This window comes from Dipodomys ordii, unplaced genomic scaffold, assembly GCF_000151885.1.
Source record: "Dipodomys ordii isolate 6190 unplaced genomic scaffold, Dord_2.0 Scaffold79, whole genome shotgun sequence".
In the NCBI taxonomy this organism is placed as follows: Eukaryota; Metazoa; Chordata; class Mammalia; order Rodentia; family Heteromyidae; genus Dipodomys; species Dipodomys ordii.
In genome coordinates, this window is record NW_012267295.1 from 1142885 (window position 1) to 1160135 (window position 17251).

Sequence of the window (17251 nt, forward strand, 5' to 3'; positions counted from 1 at the left end):
CTTCCCAGCCCCTTAAAATTTTATTATTATCATTATTTTATGTGGTACTGAGGAATTGAACCCAAGGCCTCATACATGCTAGGCAAGCACTCTACCACTGAGCCACATTCCCAGTCCCCCCCCCCAATTTTTTTTTTTGGTAGGTCATGGGGCCTGAACTCTGGGCCGGGGCGCTGTCCCTCAGCTCTTCAGTTCAAGGCTAGCACTCTACCACTTGAGCCACAACACCACTTCCAGCTTTTTCTGCTTATGTGGTGCTGAGGAATCAAATCCAGTGCCTCATGCATGCAAGGTAAGCACTCTACCACTGAGCCACCTTCCCAGCCCCCCAAAAAATTTTTAAAGACTTATTTTTTTGAAGTAAGCAGTGGGTGCTCAAGAAATTATGTGGACAAAAGGGAATAAGTCCACTATGTGAACAGGACTCAGGATATATGACAACTAAGGCAGCAACTGTCTCTCCTCAAATATCTAAGCACAAAAGAGGTAAGACATAAGAAGTTCTGAGAAGAGGGGCTGGGAAGGTGGCTCAGTGGTAGAGTGCTTGCCTTGCATGCCTGAGGCCCTGGATTCCTCGATTCCTCAGCATCACATAAGCAAAAAGAAAAAAGCTGGAAGTGGCACTGTAGCTCAAGTGGTAGAGCGCTAGCCTTGAGCTGAAGAGCTAAGGGACAGCGCCCAGGCCCATAGTTCAGGCCCCACGACTGGACCCCAAAAAAAAACAAAAACGAAGTTCTGAGAAGAGAGGGTTAGCTGGTCAACTTGAAACAGGCTGGCTACTGGGGGAGGGGAAGTACAGTGGTGTAATGTTAATTGTTTAGTTCTTTTCATTCATCTCAGTTGAGCAAGAAGACCTGGCTTTTAATGCTGATTCTGCTACTGGTAGTCACTCAGTCTCTCAAGGTCTTAAATTCTGTATTAAAAAAAAAAGGGGGGGCTGGGGAGTTGTACTACATAGCTGTAAATACATTAATATTCTACTTACTCATCACATTATAAGTAATCCAGGTCCTCAATAAACAACTGTATAATAAAGATCATTCTCTAGGGAATGGGAATGTGGCTTAGTGGTAGAGTGCTTGCCTAGCATACATGAAGCCTGGGTTCAATTCCTCAATACCCCATAAACAGAAAAAGCCGGAAATGGAACTGTGGCTCAAAGAGGTAGGGTGCTAGGCTTGAGCAATAGAGCTCAGAGGCAGCACCCAGACTGTGAGTTCAAGCCCCACAACTGACAAAAAGAAAAAGAAAAAAGAAAGGAAGCAAACAAGCAAGCTCAAGAGAAAGTGTTAAGGTCCTGAGTTCAAGCTCCAAGACCAGCACACCCAAAAAAAAAAAAAAGAGAGAGAGACAGACAGACAGACAGAGAAAAAAAGAAAAACAACTATTTGCACACTACTAATCTGTAGACTTAAAGGACCTGAAGAGATAATTAGGCACAAATTCTTTCTTTTTGTCCAGAATTCAAATAAGTATTTTCAGATAAATAATTTAAAATTTTAAAAAAGCAATGTGATGGGAAAAAAACTTCAATGCCTCCTGAGAGTACAGCCATAACTTAATTCTAGATTCAAAGTTGTGCCACTCAATCCAAAGAGTCACAAAGTTCACCCTAAATAGTTGATAGAAAATATCTACAGATACTTTTTTATGTTTTTATTCACAAATACACATTTGCTATTGAACTTCTAAATATAGCACTTCACAAGGTAGGAGTGAAAAAACTATCTGACAGTCAACTTTCTAGATGTCTCCTAACAGGAAAGTCAAGGTCAAACTGTAGAGTCTTCCAATCCTCCCACCCAGTATTTGAAAAGCAACTGAATGTCAGCTCAAAAATACTGCATCTAGGGCTCAGTGGTAGAGCGCTTGCCTTGCATGCCTGAGGCCCTGGGTTCGATTCCTCAGCACCACATACGCAAAAAGAAAAAAGCTGGAAGTAGCGCTTTGGCTCAAGTGGTACAGTGATAGCCTTGAGCTGAAGAGCTGAGGGACAGCGCCCAGGCTGAGTACAGGCCCCACGACTGGACCCCAAAAACAACAACAACAACAAAAATACTGCATCTTAGGCTGGGAATGTGGCTTAGTGGTATAGTGCTTGCCAAGCACACATGATGCCCCGGGTTCGATTTCTCAGTAACACATAGGCAGAAAAAGCCAGAAGTGGTGTTGTGGCTCAAGTGGTAGAGCACTACTAGCCTTGAGCAAAAGAAGCTCAGGAACAGTGCCCAGACAATGAGTTCAGTCCCTAGGACTGGGGAAAAAAGAAACAAACAAAAAAATCTAAATGACTACATCCAACAAGTTCTGTCAGGGTAGACTGATAAGAACAAAAATAGGTGGGATGTACAGTCATTGCTCAGGTTACAACTCTGAGTTCTGACAGCCAGAACTTTCATCTACTTTCTTTAAGTTTTGTTACTATCAAATGGGATAGATCATCTGACATCCATCTCACCAGATGAATATATAAGCCAAATGCCATTAGAAGTATTAAAACAACCTTGAATTTTGATTCAATGGTGAGAAATTACAGTTATCATAACTTTATTACGTTGGGACCAGGGAGAACATTTTCCCATTCTTGGCTCTCTGTGCCGCAGCGTCCTCAAAAGGGGGCATGACAGAACGAGCTTCTGTAGACTCCAGGCCTAGCAACTGTAGATCACAAGTCTAGCTAATCTCTGCTACTGAGGAAGGAAGTGCGGGAATCAGGCACTGGGCCCCGAGGGCTCCACGGCCGCTGCGCCCCCAGTCACCTTGTCCTCACCTTGAGGATCCGAGACATCCTAGGGAGAGGGAAATGTGCTCTTCGACATGGAAGAAGCAGTGCCCCCACTCTTCACCAGCCCGCCGCTGCTAAGACCTATGCTGCGGACAGGGCGGGAGAAGGGCCAGAGGAGCTGACTGGGCCGGGGACGCTTTGACCTAGGACAAGGGAGAACCGGAGGTGGATGCCACCCGAGAGAACACACGAAACCGGCTCGAGATCCGACCTGCCCAGCCTAGCCTCGCCCACCGCCGCAGGCACAGCAGAAGGCATCCCGCCCCCGGGAGTCCACACAGCCCTAAGCTCGCTCACCTGCAACCGGGTCACCAGTAGGCTGTAAGGCGCCATTTTGTGCACTGACAAAGATGAGGTCGCGTAAAAGTGACGTTCTACAACGCGCATTTAAAGACGGTTGTGGGGGCGTGGCTTAAGGGCAATGCATCAGGGTGAAGGCGGGGCTTTTCCAAGGCGCCGGAACCCTGCGAGCGCAGTGGGCGGGGCTCACGTGTGAGAAACTGGCCTCGGAAGAGAAAAGTCTATAAAACGCTTACAGGAGACTGCCTGGGGCCCGACGTCCAATCCCCAGCACAAGAAAAAAGGCCCTTGCAGGAGAAAATACTTAGAGTGAATACGTGTAATTAAAAATTAAACTGTGCCTTTCAAATCCGGGGCAGAATCTTACAACTTTTACGAATCTGCTAGGACCTGGGGGGGTGGGGCCTCACAGCTATGAAAACTCGCGTGAATGTGAACGGGATTTGGCTCGAAGATAGAAAACTGATGGAAGCTCCAAAGACCAATCACCGTAACGTGGAGGTAGGGACAATGAAGGTTAAGGGTCAAGCGGATGTTCCTAGAAGCTTCCGGTAGCCGGCTAATGTAGGAGTTATGGCTAAACATCATCCTGATTTGATCTTCTGCCGCAAGCAGGCTGGTGTCGGTGAGAGAGTGCCCTGCCCCGGACTGTCCGAGTGGGGCTGATAGTAGGATGTCGGGGGCCTAGGCGTACACACCTCCTCCCCTGGATCTTAGCGTGGAGGCGGCCGCCTCGCCGCCTCGGGTATTGTAAGAGCGCGCGCTGTTTTGCGGCCGCGCGGCCGGAAGTTGGAAGCTGGCCGCCGGGGCGTCTGGGCCAAGTTTGGAGGGACGATCTCGGAGCTCCTGGGCCTGGAGTGGGTTTGGGGATGTGGATTTGGTTCGGATAGCTATCCTGCAAATTCATTAAAGCCGTTGAGACGCTCCCTACCCCTCAGTTCGAGAATGTACTTCCTGTTTCGTCAGAACTTCCATGCTAATTGTACTTTTTTGCTTTCTCTGACCTTGCAGCCATCGGAAGACTGTGTGAAAAATGTGAGTGCAACGTGTCCTCCCACACCCTACACCTCCCATGCAGTTTCTGTGGAGCCAGCAAGTAGTTGTTTTCAAAGAAACCACACACACCAAAAAAAAGTTTGTGAGTGCATGTGCCTGGAAGGACGTGAACACTGGATACACCAGGCAGCAACCACAGGCTCCCTCCGTCTTCTCATTCCAAGCTTGCTCATTTTAAACATTTCATGTTTAGATTTGGGGAAGAAAGCATTGCCAGTGTAGCTCACCTCCTAAAGTAGGGATGCACCACACAACACCACGAGCACCTATGAAAGGGATTTGAGATGATAGTGTATAGGTAAGTCTTATGCTAAAGTAATGGAGGACCCCAAAGTCACTGTCAAAGGAAAACTGGTTTATTTCCCCTTAGGAGGAGAAGGGCAGAGAACTGGAGGAAGTGCCTACTAATCAACATGGTTCCATTCCCTTTTCCTTACAGGTGATGGCAAGTGTGTGATCTGTGACTCCTATGTGCGCCCCTGCACCCTGGTGCGCATTTGTGATGAGTGTAACTATGGATCTTACCAGGGCCGCTGTGTGATCTGTGGAGGCCCTGGAGTCTCTGACGCCTACTATTGTAAAGAGTGCACTATCCAGGAGAAGGATGTGAGTGTGGACAGAATTTTCCGTCTGACCTTTTCTCCTTGTATTTTGTAATACTCTGCCATCCACATGAATCTCCTCTCGTCTGTGGAGATTATGATGTTTAGCTAATCACCTAGGTTATTATTTCTTCTTCAAGTTCTCTGAGCCAAACTGAATGTAGCACAATAAAAGGCTACATCAAGGGTAGAAATGCAAATGAAGCAAATCTTTTTCAACACCAACAATTTGGAGAGCCCTCACTATTTCTTTGATGTCGCTTTGTGATTATGTTTTGTGTGTGTAGGTTCTAGGGCTTGAACTTAGGACCTGGGTACTATCCCTGAGCTTTTTTGCTCAAGCCAGCACTCTGCCACTTGAGCCACAGCTTTACGTCTGACTTGAGAGAAGAGTTTCACAGCTTTTCCTGCCTGGACTAGCTTTGACCACAATCCTCAGATCTCAGCCTCCTGAGTAAGCTAGAATTACAGGTGGGAGCCATTGGTAATCTCGCTGGCTCTGTGATTCTTATTCAGAAATGACATCCTGCATTTGGTATATAACAGCTACTCTGTCTGTAATGTTCTCCCTCTCTCTTCCTGTCTGTCTCTGTCTGTCTTAGTAGATGGCCAGAGCTGGCCTGTTTTTGTGGTCCTTCTGATTCAGCCCCTGCTCCTGGTCCTCCCCACCTCCCAATTACAAGTATGTTCCACAACATGCAGCTTGCTTCTCTTGAATTTATAGTCATTAAAGACTTTTAAGTCTGAAAAATTAGGTTTAAGGTAATTCTTGTTGCTTTCAACATCAAATGGTTAAAGAATTCCTTTATGTAGTGTTACAAAATTGATGGTGGGTCTTCATTTTTGTTTTTTAACATTATAGGGACTGCCTGGTTAGTATCATTCAACTCTCAGAGCCAAAGGCTTACAGAAGTGTACCAGAGCATAGTTTAGACTTTTACCTTAGATTTATACCAGCAACTGGGTTTCTGAGGGATGACCATGAATAATCAGCTTTATGTGTGTCTGTGTTGGGATTGGGGGCTTGAACCTAGGGCTTCACACTCTTGCTTGCTTAGTTTTGTTTGTTGGTTGGTTGCTTAAGGCTGGCAATCTACCACCTGAGCTACCTCTCTATTTCTAGGTTTGCTGGTTAATTGTAGATACCTCTCAAATTTGTCTGCCTTGGCTGGCTTTGAACCACAATCCTCAGATCTCAAGTTCTTTTTTTTTTTGTTTTTGGGTCCGGTCGTGGGGCCTGAACTCTGGGCCTGAGTGCTGTCCCTCAGCTCTTCAGCTCAAGGCTAGTTCTCTACCACTTGAGCCACAGCGACACCTCTGGCTTTTTTTTCTTTTTGCTTATGTGGTGCTGGGAATCGAACCCAGGGCCTCAGGCATGCAAGGCAAGCGCTCTTACCACTGAGCCACCTTCCCAGCCCTAGAATTTTTTTTTTTTTTTTTTTTGGTTCAGTCGTGGGGCCTGAACTCTGGGCCTGAGTGCTGTCCCTCAGCTCTTCAGCTCAAGGCTAGTTCTCTACCACTTGAGCCACAGCGACACCTCTGGCTTTTTTTTCTTTTTGCTTATGTGGTGCTGGGAATCGAACCCAGGGCCTCAGGCATGCAAGGCAAGCGCTCTACCACTGAGCCATCTTCCTAGCCCTAGATCTCAAGTTCTTGAGTAGCCAGGATTACAGGTTTGAGCCACAACAACACTTCGGGTTTTTGGTTTTTTTGACAGTCCTGGGGCTTGAATTCAGGGCCTGAGCACTGTCCCTGAGCTTCTTTTGCTCAAGGCTAGCACTCTACAACTTCAGCCCCAGTTCCACTTCCAACTTTTTCTGTTCATGTACTGAGGAAGCAAACCCAGGGCTTTATGCATGCTAGGCAAACACTCTACCACTAACATTCCCAGCCCAACACTTTGGTTTTTTAGTGGATTAATTGTAGTCTCACAGACTTTCCTGCCCGAGCTGGCTTTGAACAGCGATCCTCAGATCTCAGCCTCCTGAGTAGCTAGGATTACAGGCGTGAGCCACTGGCATCAGGTCAGGGGATCTTGTTAATTGGCAGGTTCCTACTGGTGGTGGTGGTGTGGGGGAACCTTGAGATTCCGTAGTTCAACAGACTCCCAGGTGGGGGCAACATCCCTGGCCACATGAATAGTAAGTAATCTGAATGGCTACTAGTGGGCTTGGAGATGGATGGTCTTTTTCCCAGGTAGTTCTAACTTTCATAAAGTTCACAAGAATGCTACGAGCAATGCCAGAGGCACTGAAGTCAGACAGATGGGGGCTTGAGCATGGGCCCGGCCAACAACAGATGTCAGACCTTAGAGTACTCCCCCAATATGCTGCTCAATTTCTGCAAAATGGGGAGGGGATGTAACAACCTCTAGGGTTATGTGTGTGTGTCTTGGAACTCAGTGCCTCTGGCTTTCATTTGGCTTTTTCATTCAAGGGTGGAACCCTAGTACTTGAGCCATACCCTCACTTCTGGTTTTTTGCTGGTTCACTGGAGATTTATCTGGGGCCCTACCACTTGAGCCAGGGACCTTTGTATCTGAAACATCTCATCCTGCCATCACTACTACCATCTGCCTAAGACGCACCTATACTGCCTAAGGGCAGGCACAGCAGCACCCCTTAACCATCCCCACAAGCTCCCACTGTGGCCCTACCGTTTTCGAACAATGTTAATGTTCTTCTCTAGCAGGTCATAGCGGATATACTCATTGGGTTCAAAGTGGCTCATCGCCACCTTGGCCCGTTGGCACAGGACTGAAGCCACATGGTACTGCCGCACACCCAGGGCTTTCTGCAAAAAGAAAGACAAAAGCACTGTCAATGAATGGAGTTCTCAGGAGAGACCATCCCTGAGGTACAGTACAGCACAGTGAAAAAAAACAGAGGAACTTAAGTGTCAAGAGCTATTCTGTGCCTGCAGTTGTGGTTTCTTAATCTGAAGCACAAACGACCCAGCAGACACATGAGGATTTGTAGCAGAATCTCTGGGATCAAAGTCCAGTGTTACTATGTAAGTTGTATCAGCTGAAGGAAAGTCCCCAGGAGCCACAGAAGCGGATCTAGCCAGCTCTGTTGGCTGTGAAGGGAGGTCAAAGAAGGCCACATGTAAAAGCTCTTGTTCAGCCAGGCGCAGGTGGCTCACATCTTTAATTTTAGCTACTCAGGAGGCTGAGATCTGAGGATCACAGTTCAAAGCCAGCCCCAGGCAGGAAAGTCTGTGAGACTCTTATCTCTAACCACCAGAAAACTGGAAGTGGTGCTGTCGCTCAAGTGGTAGAGAGCTAGCTTTGAAGGGCCCAGGGACAACACACACACACACACACACACACACACACACACACTTACTTCTTGTTCAGCTGTGAAGCACAGCAACTAGTCCATCTCACCTTCAGTTCCTTGAGTGTGCAGTCAAGACTTGCCGTGTGTGTGTGTGTGTGTGTGTGTGTGTGTGTGTGTGTGTAATAGGGCATGAACTCAGGGCCTTGCATTCATTTGGCTTTTTTTTTTTTGCCAGTCATGGTGCCTGAACTCTGGGCCTGGGCACTGTCCCTCAGCTCTTCAGCTCAAGGCTAGCACGCTACCACTTGAGCCACAGCTCCACTTCCAGCTTTTTCTGCTTATGTGGTGCTGAGGAATGGAACCCAGGGCCTCATGCATGCAAGGCAAGCACTCTACCACTGAGCCACCTTCCCAGCCCCTCATTTGGCTTTTTCACTCAAGCCCAGCACTCTATCATTTGAGCCACACCTCCAGTTTTGCCTTTTTGGAGATAAGAGTCTCATAGATTTGGCTGTCCTTGTTAACTTTGAACTTCAATCTTCAGATCTCAGTCTCCTAAGTAGGTAAGATTACAGGTGTGAACCACAAAGCGCCTAGCGCCTTATGATTTTATTTCCCTCCATCAGGACTTCTGCCATAGTGATATCTTTGTGGGGGGGTGATGGAGGAGGGAGGTTGTTCATGTGAGCACATGCACCTGTTCACATGCTGGGGGTGGAACCCAAAGCCTTGTGCGTGCTAAACAAGTACTCTACACTGAGCCATATCCCTAGCCCCAGGTGCCATCTTGGCTGCAATGTTTTTCTTTTGCAGTGCTACAGATGGAACCTAGAACCTGGTCCATTCTCTACCACTGAGCTACCTTCTCAGCCTGGACAGCAACCCACTGAGTGACCCCATGCCAGAACTACCTAGCCAACATTCTCCCAAGTTCTTTGGCCCCCAGACACCACTGCTGTTTTGCACCTCTACTCTTTTTTTTTGGGGGGGGGTGTCTGGTCGTGGGGCCTGCACTCTGGGCATGGGCACTGTCCCTCAGCTCTTCAGCTCAAGGCTAGCACTCTACCACTTGAGCCACAGCGCCACTTCCGGCTTTTTTCTTTTTGCGTATGGGGTGCTGAAAAATCGAACCCAGGGCCTCAGGCATGCAAGGCAAGTGCTCTACCACTGAGCTACCTTCCCAGCCCCTGCACCTCTACTCTTAAAGGCAGTTTATTATGTAGCAGCAGGTAAATGATTGCTAGGATGGAGTATGTTGTGAACTTTAACCTGTGGGTGACATTCACAGGGTAACTGTAACCAGGAAGAATAAATAACTCCAAAGAAATGCCAGCAGGAAAGGAAGAGCCTTTCACCTTCCAGGTGGCCTCTTGTCAAGGGATGTATTCTGTTTTCCTGTAGACTGATTTCAAGGACAAGGACACCAAGTGTCATTCATTCACAGACCATGTATCCCTCATATTTATAAAAACATTAGCTATAGGTGTTGCACTGCTACTCTCTCAGAATAAAAATAAGTGCAATTCCTTATTAAGCATGGGCTCTGGGCCAAGCCCCTTCAATGCCTGTTTTGAAAACACACTGCAACAGTACAAAGCAACTGTTATTCCAGTGAGTTAAGTCAGAGGTGTGAACTTGGTATACAATGAATCCAGGATGAAGCTCAAGTCTCCCTTTCAGTCTGCTACTAGTCCCTCCTCCCTTAGCCTACCTTTCCCAGCACTCCAGCACTGTGACAGGTCAGACTGAGTACTTAACCCTACTGCCCAACTCAGTCCCACCATATACCTGCTATGACCCTGGGAAAGTTACCTAATGTCCCCAAGTCTAAGTTGACTGTAGTAAAAAGGGAGGTAAATTCTGTAGTGTAACAATAAATGAAATAATCCACATGGCCAGCTCACAGTGCAAAGGTTCACTAGGCAGTTAGGCTCTATCTCTCCCTTCACAGAGATGAGGATGAGGGCGGTTCCTTCTCTGCCATAAGCAGCATGTCCCCTCCCCCTGCTCTCTGTCTCTCTGTCTCCCTGTATCAGTCCTGGGGCTGGGCACTGACTGTGAGCTTTTAGCTCAAGGATAGCACTCTAATACTTGAGCCACAGCTCTACTTCCATACTTCTTGGTAGTTAATTTGAGATTAGTATCTTGGACTTTTCTGCCCAGGCTGTGTTCAAACCATGATCCTCAGATCTCAGCCTCCTGGGTAGCTAGGGCTACAGGTGTGAGCCACTAACACCCCATGTGCAGTCATACTTTATGTTTAAATTTTTTTCACTTGATATTATAAGAAAGCATGTTTTAGGGGCTGGAAAGGTGGCTCAGTGGTAGAGCACTTGCCTTGCATGCTCGAGGCCCTAGGTTCGATTCCTCAGCACCACATAAGAAAAAAGCTGGAGGGGCTGGGAAGGTGGCTCAGTGGTAGAGTGCTTGCCTTGCATGCAGGAGGCCCTGGGTTCAATTCCCCAGCACCACATAAGCAAAAAGAAAAAAGCCGGAAGTGGTGCTATGGCTCAAGTGGTAGAGCGCTAGCCTTGAGCTGAAGAGCTGAGGGACAGCGCCCAGGCCCAGAGTTCAGGCCCCACGACCGGACCACCCCCCCCCAAAAAAAAAAAGAAAAAGAAAAAAAGCATTTTTACCTTAGAAAAGCAAATGGAAATAATATTCTTGTTTTAGTAGTATATGTAAATTACACAAAATTAGTTTCAGTATGAGATTTTCATATATAAATTTAGATGCACAGATCACCTTCACTCTCTAGTCTCGTCACTCATCTCCATTCCCCGCTTGCCCCATCCTCTTCCCCAACAACTGCCTTCCACTTTCCTGATTTTAAAATAATGTTTGTTTTTTTTCCTGTCAGTCATGGGCCTGAACTCTGGGCCTGGACGCTGTGCCTCAGCCCAGAGTTTAGGCCCCACAACCGGACCCCCCCCCCAAAAAAAAAAAAGTATGACTGCATTCATGAAGGGAGCTACAGAGCTGATTTAACCCAGGGCCCAATGTGGAAGAGCCCTGTTTGGAAAACTGTCACCCATTGAGCAGATGCAGGAGGAGGACATGCTGAGGGCTAGCCTCAGTACTGACTCAGCCCCCCGTCTGGTACACTAGTGGATGTTTAGTCTACTACTGTTGTAGCCACCAGTCTAAGCCTGGAGAATTAGGAGCCTAGAACTAGGACAGAAGAAGGTCTTGTTATATTGCCTTATTTGCCCTTCACAATGACCCTAAGATGCTAGTATTACTGGCCTGTTTTCATAATTATGAAACTGAGGTCCAGAGAAGGGAAATAACTCAGCTGAGGTCACAACTTGCTCTCAGCAGAGCCAGAATGCTAATGCAGATGTGTTGGACTGCAGAAGTCAGGCTTTCTCCCATGGAGCCAGTCTGTTTGCCCAGAGCACTCCCCCGAGGGAAGAGGGTAGAGCCATATCTCTGTGCCCTAAGCTCAATATACAGGACACAGTTCAGTTTGCCCCGGCATGGCACATCAGGGTGTATGTCTCTTTGGGACTATGATTGCCTCTGCCCCAGATACCAGCCTGGCAGAGGTGTGGGTCACACAGAGGCAGCTTTAGTCCTGGCCTGAGCTCACAGGTCCCCTGTGGTGCTTACAGCTGAGGCCTGTCTTCATTGTGCTTCATTGAGCAGCAGCAGTGCTGCTGCTCAGGATTTGTATGCAGCTCAGTGTGCCTGGAGTCTGCTGCTGAAGCTAACAGCAAAGAATTAGGCAGCTGAGTGAATCCATCAGGAACCCCTTAAAGGAACCCCTGCCGCCTTCGCTGCCCATTTAGACTGTGTTTGGAGGGAGCTAGCTCCTTACGCCCTTCCAAGCCTCTGGGAAGGACTGTATCACTTTTGTTCCTGCCAGTTGCATAGCAACCAAGCTAGCTGATCGCCTGCCGGCAGGAGGGAGCTATTTGGCTTTGGATTCTTAGGAGAGGAGGTGGTAGAAAATGGTTAGAAACCACAGCAGAAGTGTGGGAAGACATCTCTCCTCCAGAGAGAGGCGACTGACAGGCATTCCTGTGTTCCCTACCTGGGAGAGGCTTCTCTGCTAGGAAGGGCTGGATGGTTAAGAGCTGTAAAGATGAACTGCAGAGGTCATGGCCAGAAGAACCAGATATGATCTCATCAGAGTCTCTGAGGTGAAATGGGCTGTCCTAAAAGGTAGTGAGTGAGTCCTTGCGAGTGGAGACAGCCCACCTACATGGTGGTGATGTGGTTAGGCCTTCATTCATGCACAGTATAAGTGGGCAGAAGAGACCTTCTCAGCTTCATTTTCACTCTGAGGTCCTGGTGCTTGGGATCTACTCTGTAGCTCTGGTCTTTAGTGGCCAGGAGGGGAGATGTGGAAAGTATTGTGGGAAAACAGCCTGCAGTCCTCAAGCTACAGGCAGGCAGTGGGTTTGTTGGAGCAGCTCATCTTAGGAGTACTGAGTAATACTTACACATGTTGATGTTTGCCTGGAGTCCAGCTACCAAGCTCTGCTCTGGTGTGTTTTCCCTAATGCACTACAATATATTCATAAAAAGTTCCAAGGTTGCTGTAGCTCAAAGTGGCAGAACCTTGAGCAGGAAAGCTCAGGGATAGCACCCAAGCCCTAGATTCAAGGCCCACAACTAACAAAAAATAAAAATAATAAATTTGGCCTGGACTGCAGCTTTGTGGTAGAGTGCTTGCCTAGCATGCACGAAGCCTTGGTTCGATTCCTCAGTACCACATGCACAGGAAAAGCTGGAAGGGGTGTTGTGGCTCAAGTGGTAGAGTGCTATCTTTGAGCAAAAGGAGCTCAGGGACAGTGCCCAGGCCTGAGTTCAAGCCCCAGGACTGGCAATAAATAAATAAATAAAATCCATTTTTAAAAAGTTCCCTTCTTGGGGCTGAGAAGGTGGCTCAGTGGTAGAGTGCTTGCCTTGCATGCCTGAGGCCCTGGGTTCCATTCCTTAGCACCACATAAGCAAAAAGAAAAAAGCCGGAAGTGGCGCTGTGGCTCAAGTGGTAGAGCTCTAGCCTTGAGCTGAAGCGCTGAGGGACAGCACCCAGGCCCAGAGTTCAGGCCCCAAGACCGGACCCCCCAAAAAAAAGATCCCTTCTTGATTTCTAACCCTGTCTCTACTGGTAGAAATTTTGTTTATCATTCTAGGCTTTTCTCCTTGTAGCATTATTATTTTTTTTTTTTTTTGGGTCCGATCGTGGGCCTGAACTCTGGGCCTGGGCGCTGTCCCTCAGCTCTTCAGCTCAAGGCTAGCGCTCTACCACTTGAGCCACAGCGACACCTCTGGCTTTTTTTTCTTTTTGCTTATGTGGTGCTGGGAATCGAACCCAGGGCCTCAGGCATGCAAGGCAAGCGCTCTTACCACTGAGCCACCTTCCCCGCCCTAAAATTTTTTTTTTTTTTTTTTTTGGTTCAGTCGTGGGGCCTGAACTCTGGGCCTGGGCACTGTCCCTCAGCTCTTCAGCTCAAGGCTAGCGCTCTACCACTTGAGCCACAGTGCCGCTTCTGGCTTTTTTCTTTTTTTGCTTATATGGTGCTGAGGAATCGAACCCAGGGCCTCAGGCATGCAAGGCAAGCGCTCTACCACTGAGCCATCTTCCTAGCCCTAGATCTCAAGTTCTTGAGTAGCCAGGATTACAGGTTTGAGCCACAACAACACTTCGGGTTTTTGGTTTTTTTGACAGTCCTGGGGCTTGAATTCAGGGCCTGAGCACTGTCCCTGAGCTTCTTTTGCTCAAGGCTAGCACTCTACAACTTCAGCCCCAGTTCCACTTCCAACTTTTTCTGTTCATGTACTGAGGAAGCAAACCCAGGGCTTTATGCATGCTAGGCAAACACTCTACCACTAACATTCCCAGCCCAACACTTTGGTTTTTTAGTGGATTAATTGTAGTCTCACAGGACTTTTCTGCCCTTGCTGGCTTTGAACCATGATCCTCAGATCTCTGAGGAGCCTTCTGAGTAGCTAGGATTACAGGCGTGAGCCACCAGCGCTTGGCAAGCTTTTTATTCTTGTGACAGACTATGAGGAATTATATGTAGCCTACTAGACTAATAGTGTTGGCTTGCCTAATCTAGCATAAGGCAAAATATATGCTTCTATTCCATGAGCAGAGTACAGGTAGTTTGTCGATGCTATCTTCCTTGTTCCTCACAGTAATTTTGTTAAATAGGAATCATTGTTATTGTCCCCATTTTTACAGTCCTCCTAGCTATAAGTGACAAACTAGGCTGTGTAGCTACACCCTGTGGTGTCGATATTACATCATACTGGACTTCATATAAATCCTCTGGGTGTGTTCTTATATTAGGAGAAACAGCCTGGCCACCTCAGCAGTCTATACATTTAGATGCTGCCTGCCCCCAGTACACAAGCCAAATGAGACTCTGTGTGTCTTGTCTGTTTACATAGGGTCTCCTGTGTAATCCCAGTTTGGCTTCAACTCAAAGTACTCTTGCCTAGGCCTGCTGAGTGCTACAGGATGACAGGCATGTACCATCTTGTCATACTTATTTCCTACACCATTACTCTTCTGTGTACGACAACAAGAAAGGTCATAAAGTATTAAACATAATTTCAGTTGGTGGTTTGCACCCTGTCCTGTTTGAAACTCTGATTTGCATTTCTTTACCTTAGACTAGCATCATATTCTGATTTACTTCAGTGTGAAGCTAGTTCACCAAGTAAATGATACTCCTTTAAGGGAATGGATTTTGTTTCTTTTATTTGTCTCTTTTTTGGCTCTCACTACAATCCCTAACTTACAATTCAAGTATGCTGTATGTGTTTTGGTATTACCCTATAAAGGGTTCATTGGAGTCCTGAGCGCCCCCCCACCCCAACAGACACATAGGAACAGTGTGTTATAGTTAATTACTTACTTACAGTGTACAAGCAGTAAAGAAAAGATACAAGCAATTCTTTTGTTCTTGTTGTTGGGCATGGGGCTGAAACTCAGGGCCTAGGCACTGTCCCTCTACCACTTCAAACCATCTCACCACTTCTGGTTTTCTGGTTAGTTGGAGACAAGAATCTCATAGCCAGCTGCCAGTGGCTCACACCTGTAATCCTAGCTACTACGGAGGCTGAGATCTGAGGATCAAGGTTCAAAGCCAGCCCGGGCAGAAAAGTCCGTGAGACTCTTCTCCAATAAACCACCAGAAAACCAGAAGTGGTGCTGTGGCTCAAGTGGTAGAGTGCTAGCCTTGAGCTGAAGAACTGAGGGACAGTACCCAGGCCCAGAGTTCAAGCCCTATGACCCCCCTCCCCCCCCAAAAAAAAAAATCTCAGACTTTCCTGCCTGACTTCAAACCATGATCCTCAGCCTCCTGAGTAGCTAGGATTACAGATATGAGCCACTGGTGCCTGACTACAAGCAATTCTTTTTTTTTTTTTTTTACAAGCAATTCTTCAACTACTCGTAGAGTCCATTTTAAGAACAAGACTTTCGTAAACTTTGACACGCTTATATTGAGTATTTAGCTGGCATAAACTTGCAAGCAGAGAATGCCTAATGTTAATCGCTGTCTGGCTTGTTGGTACATTATGGGTGACCTGATACCTTTGAATCCTTCTGCCTCATTCTGTCACTGAAAATTAGTCTAGATGTCCTTTCCTCTACTTCCCATTATATGGGAAGGTTCTGAAGATATTTGAGAAGGCATGTAGCTCACATTTACTTAGCACTAGTTTCCAAGGGACACAGCGCAGTCGGTGACATGATCCAGCCTCTTGTCCTTGCTGATCATCACATAGATTAAGTGCCCAATGTTTTTTCCTATGTGGTAACCTTCCCTCAACAAAATACTTCCATCATTGTTCTCTTCCTGCAGCTTTCATAATTGATAAGAAAATGAGGCCGGTAAGCTAAGCCAGGTGTCCTCATTTGTAGTTTTTCAAGCTGCGAGAGTAACCAGGAATCAGGGATGCTACTTGTGACACCACAGGAACAATTGGTAGTTTCTTAGTTCATCAGCATTTTAACCCCCTCTAACTGAATCATCTTCCTACCTCTCCCAACTAGACAATAAGAAAAATAGCAGTCTTGTTTATGAGGACTTTTTTTTTTTTAATTCTCCCTTTGTGATACTAGGCACTGAACTCAAGAGTCAAGTAATGCTTTTTGGAGTTCTTGCTGAATTCTGTGTGATATAGATATGGCAGCTAAGGTCTACAAATGGGATGGCACGCCTGCACTCCCATGTCCAGCTTATTACCAATTGAGATGAAGGAATCTCATACTTTTGCCGGAGCAAAAACCGTAATCCTCCCAAACTCAGCCTCCTAAGGAGCTAGAATTCCAGGCATCTCCTGGCTCCCCTCTGGGGACTGGAGTGTTAGCTCAAGTGGTATAAACATGGCCTAGCAAGCTGGAGCCTTGAGTTTAGTCCCCAGCACCACTAAAAGAAAAAAAAGAGACAGGCACTGGTGGCTCACACCTGTAATACTAGCTACTCTGGAGGCTGTTCATAGCCAGCCTAGGCAGGAAAGTGTGTGAGACTCTACCTCCAGTTAACCACCAGAAAACCAGAAGTGGAGCTGTGGCCCAAACTGGTAGACTGCTAGCTTTATGCAAAAGAGCTTGGGACAGCACCCAAATCCTGAGTTCAAACCCCACAACTGACCAATAAAAAAAAAATAGACGAAAAGCCAACATGCATGTCTTGACATTACTGCAACTGTGCTACATGTGGCTTGGTGAAAATTTTTACAAAAAGAAGAAATCTGTAGACTCAAGCAGTGCTTTTACTAAGAACTAGGTGCTTGAAGGGTTTTAAAGTTTCAATAAGAGAGAGTGAAGGATTGAGTTAGATTGGAATATATTATACACCTTTGTAGAAATGTCTCCATGAGATCTTTGATATTACTGTTGCTAATTAAAAGTAAAGCTTCAGGTAGAAAATGTAATACTGTTAATTTTCCAAACTGGTATAGTATCATCATTGGTATTTATTAAACAGTTGCTGAGAAAATGACTTTTCATTAGGCAAAGAAGAGAAACAACCCCTCCCCCCCCACACACACACAAACACACATGGGTCAAATAATAAGCCCAGCATGGTGTGTAACATTACTGTAGTCTTACCTATGCAACTTAGTTTGGCTTGCATAGGCTTAACTCAGGATTGAAAAAATAATGAAAAGTAACCAAAGAGGGCAGGGAAGGTAGCTCAGTGGTAGAGTGCTTGCCTTGCATGTATGAGGCCCTGGGTTTGATTCCTCAGCACCAC

The 17251-nt window shown here is 46.8% G+C and overlaps 2 protein-coding genes across 2 annotated transcripts in view; one reads left to right on the forward strand and one right to left on the reverse strand.

The window, feature by feature from the left end:
- Positions 1-7536, reverse strand: part of Aco2 (aconitase 2, mitochondrial) — a 33536-nt gene extending 26000 nt beyond the window's left edge. Inside the window, exon 1 of the mRNA XM_013024874.1 lies at positions 7400-7536. Coding sequence (XP_012880328.1) covers positions 7400-7473 — 74 coding nt within the window. The 5' untranslated portion in view covers positions 7474-7536. The remainder of the gene's footprint in view (positions 1-7399) is intronic.
- Phf5a (PHD finger protein 5A) overlaps positions 3608-17251 on the forward strand; it is a 19116-nt gene continuing 5472 nt past the window's right edge. The window contains exons 1-3 of the mRNA XM_013024876.1: positions 3608-3710; positions 4097-4120; positions 4581-4747. Coding sequence (XP_012880330.1) covers positions 3659-3710; positions 4097-4120; positions 4581-4747 — 243 coding nt within the window. The 5' untranslated portion in view covers positions 3608-3658. The remainder of the gene's footprint in view (positions 3711-4096; positions 4121-4580; positions 4748-17251) is intronic.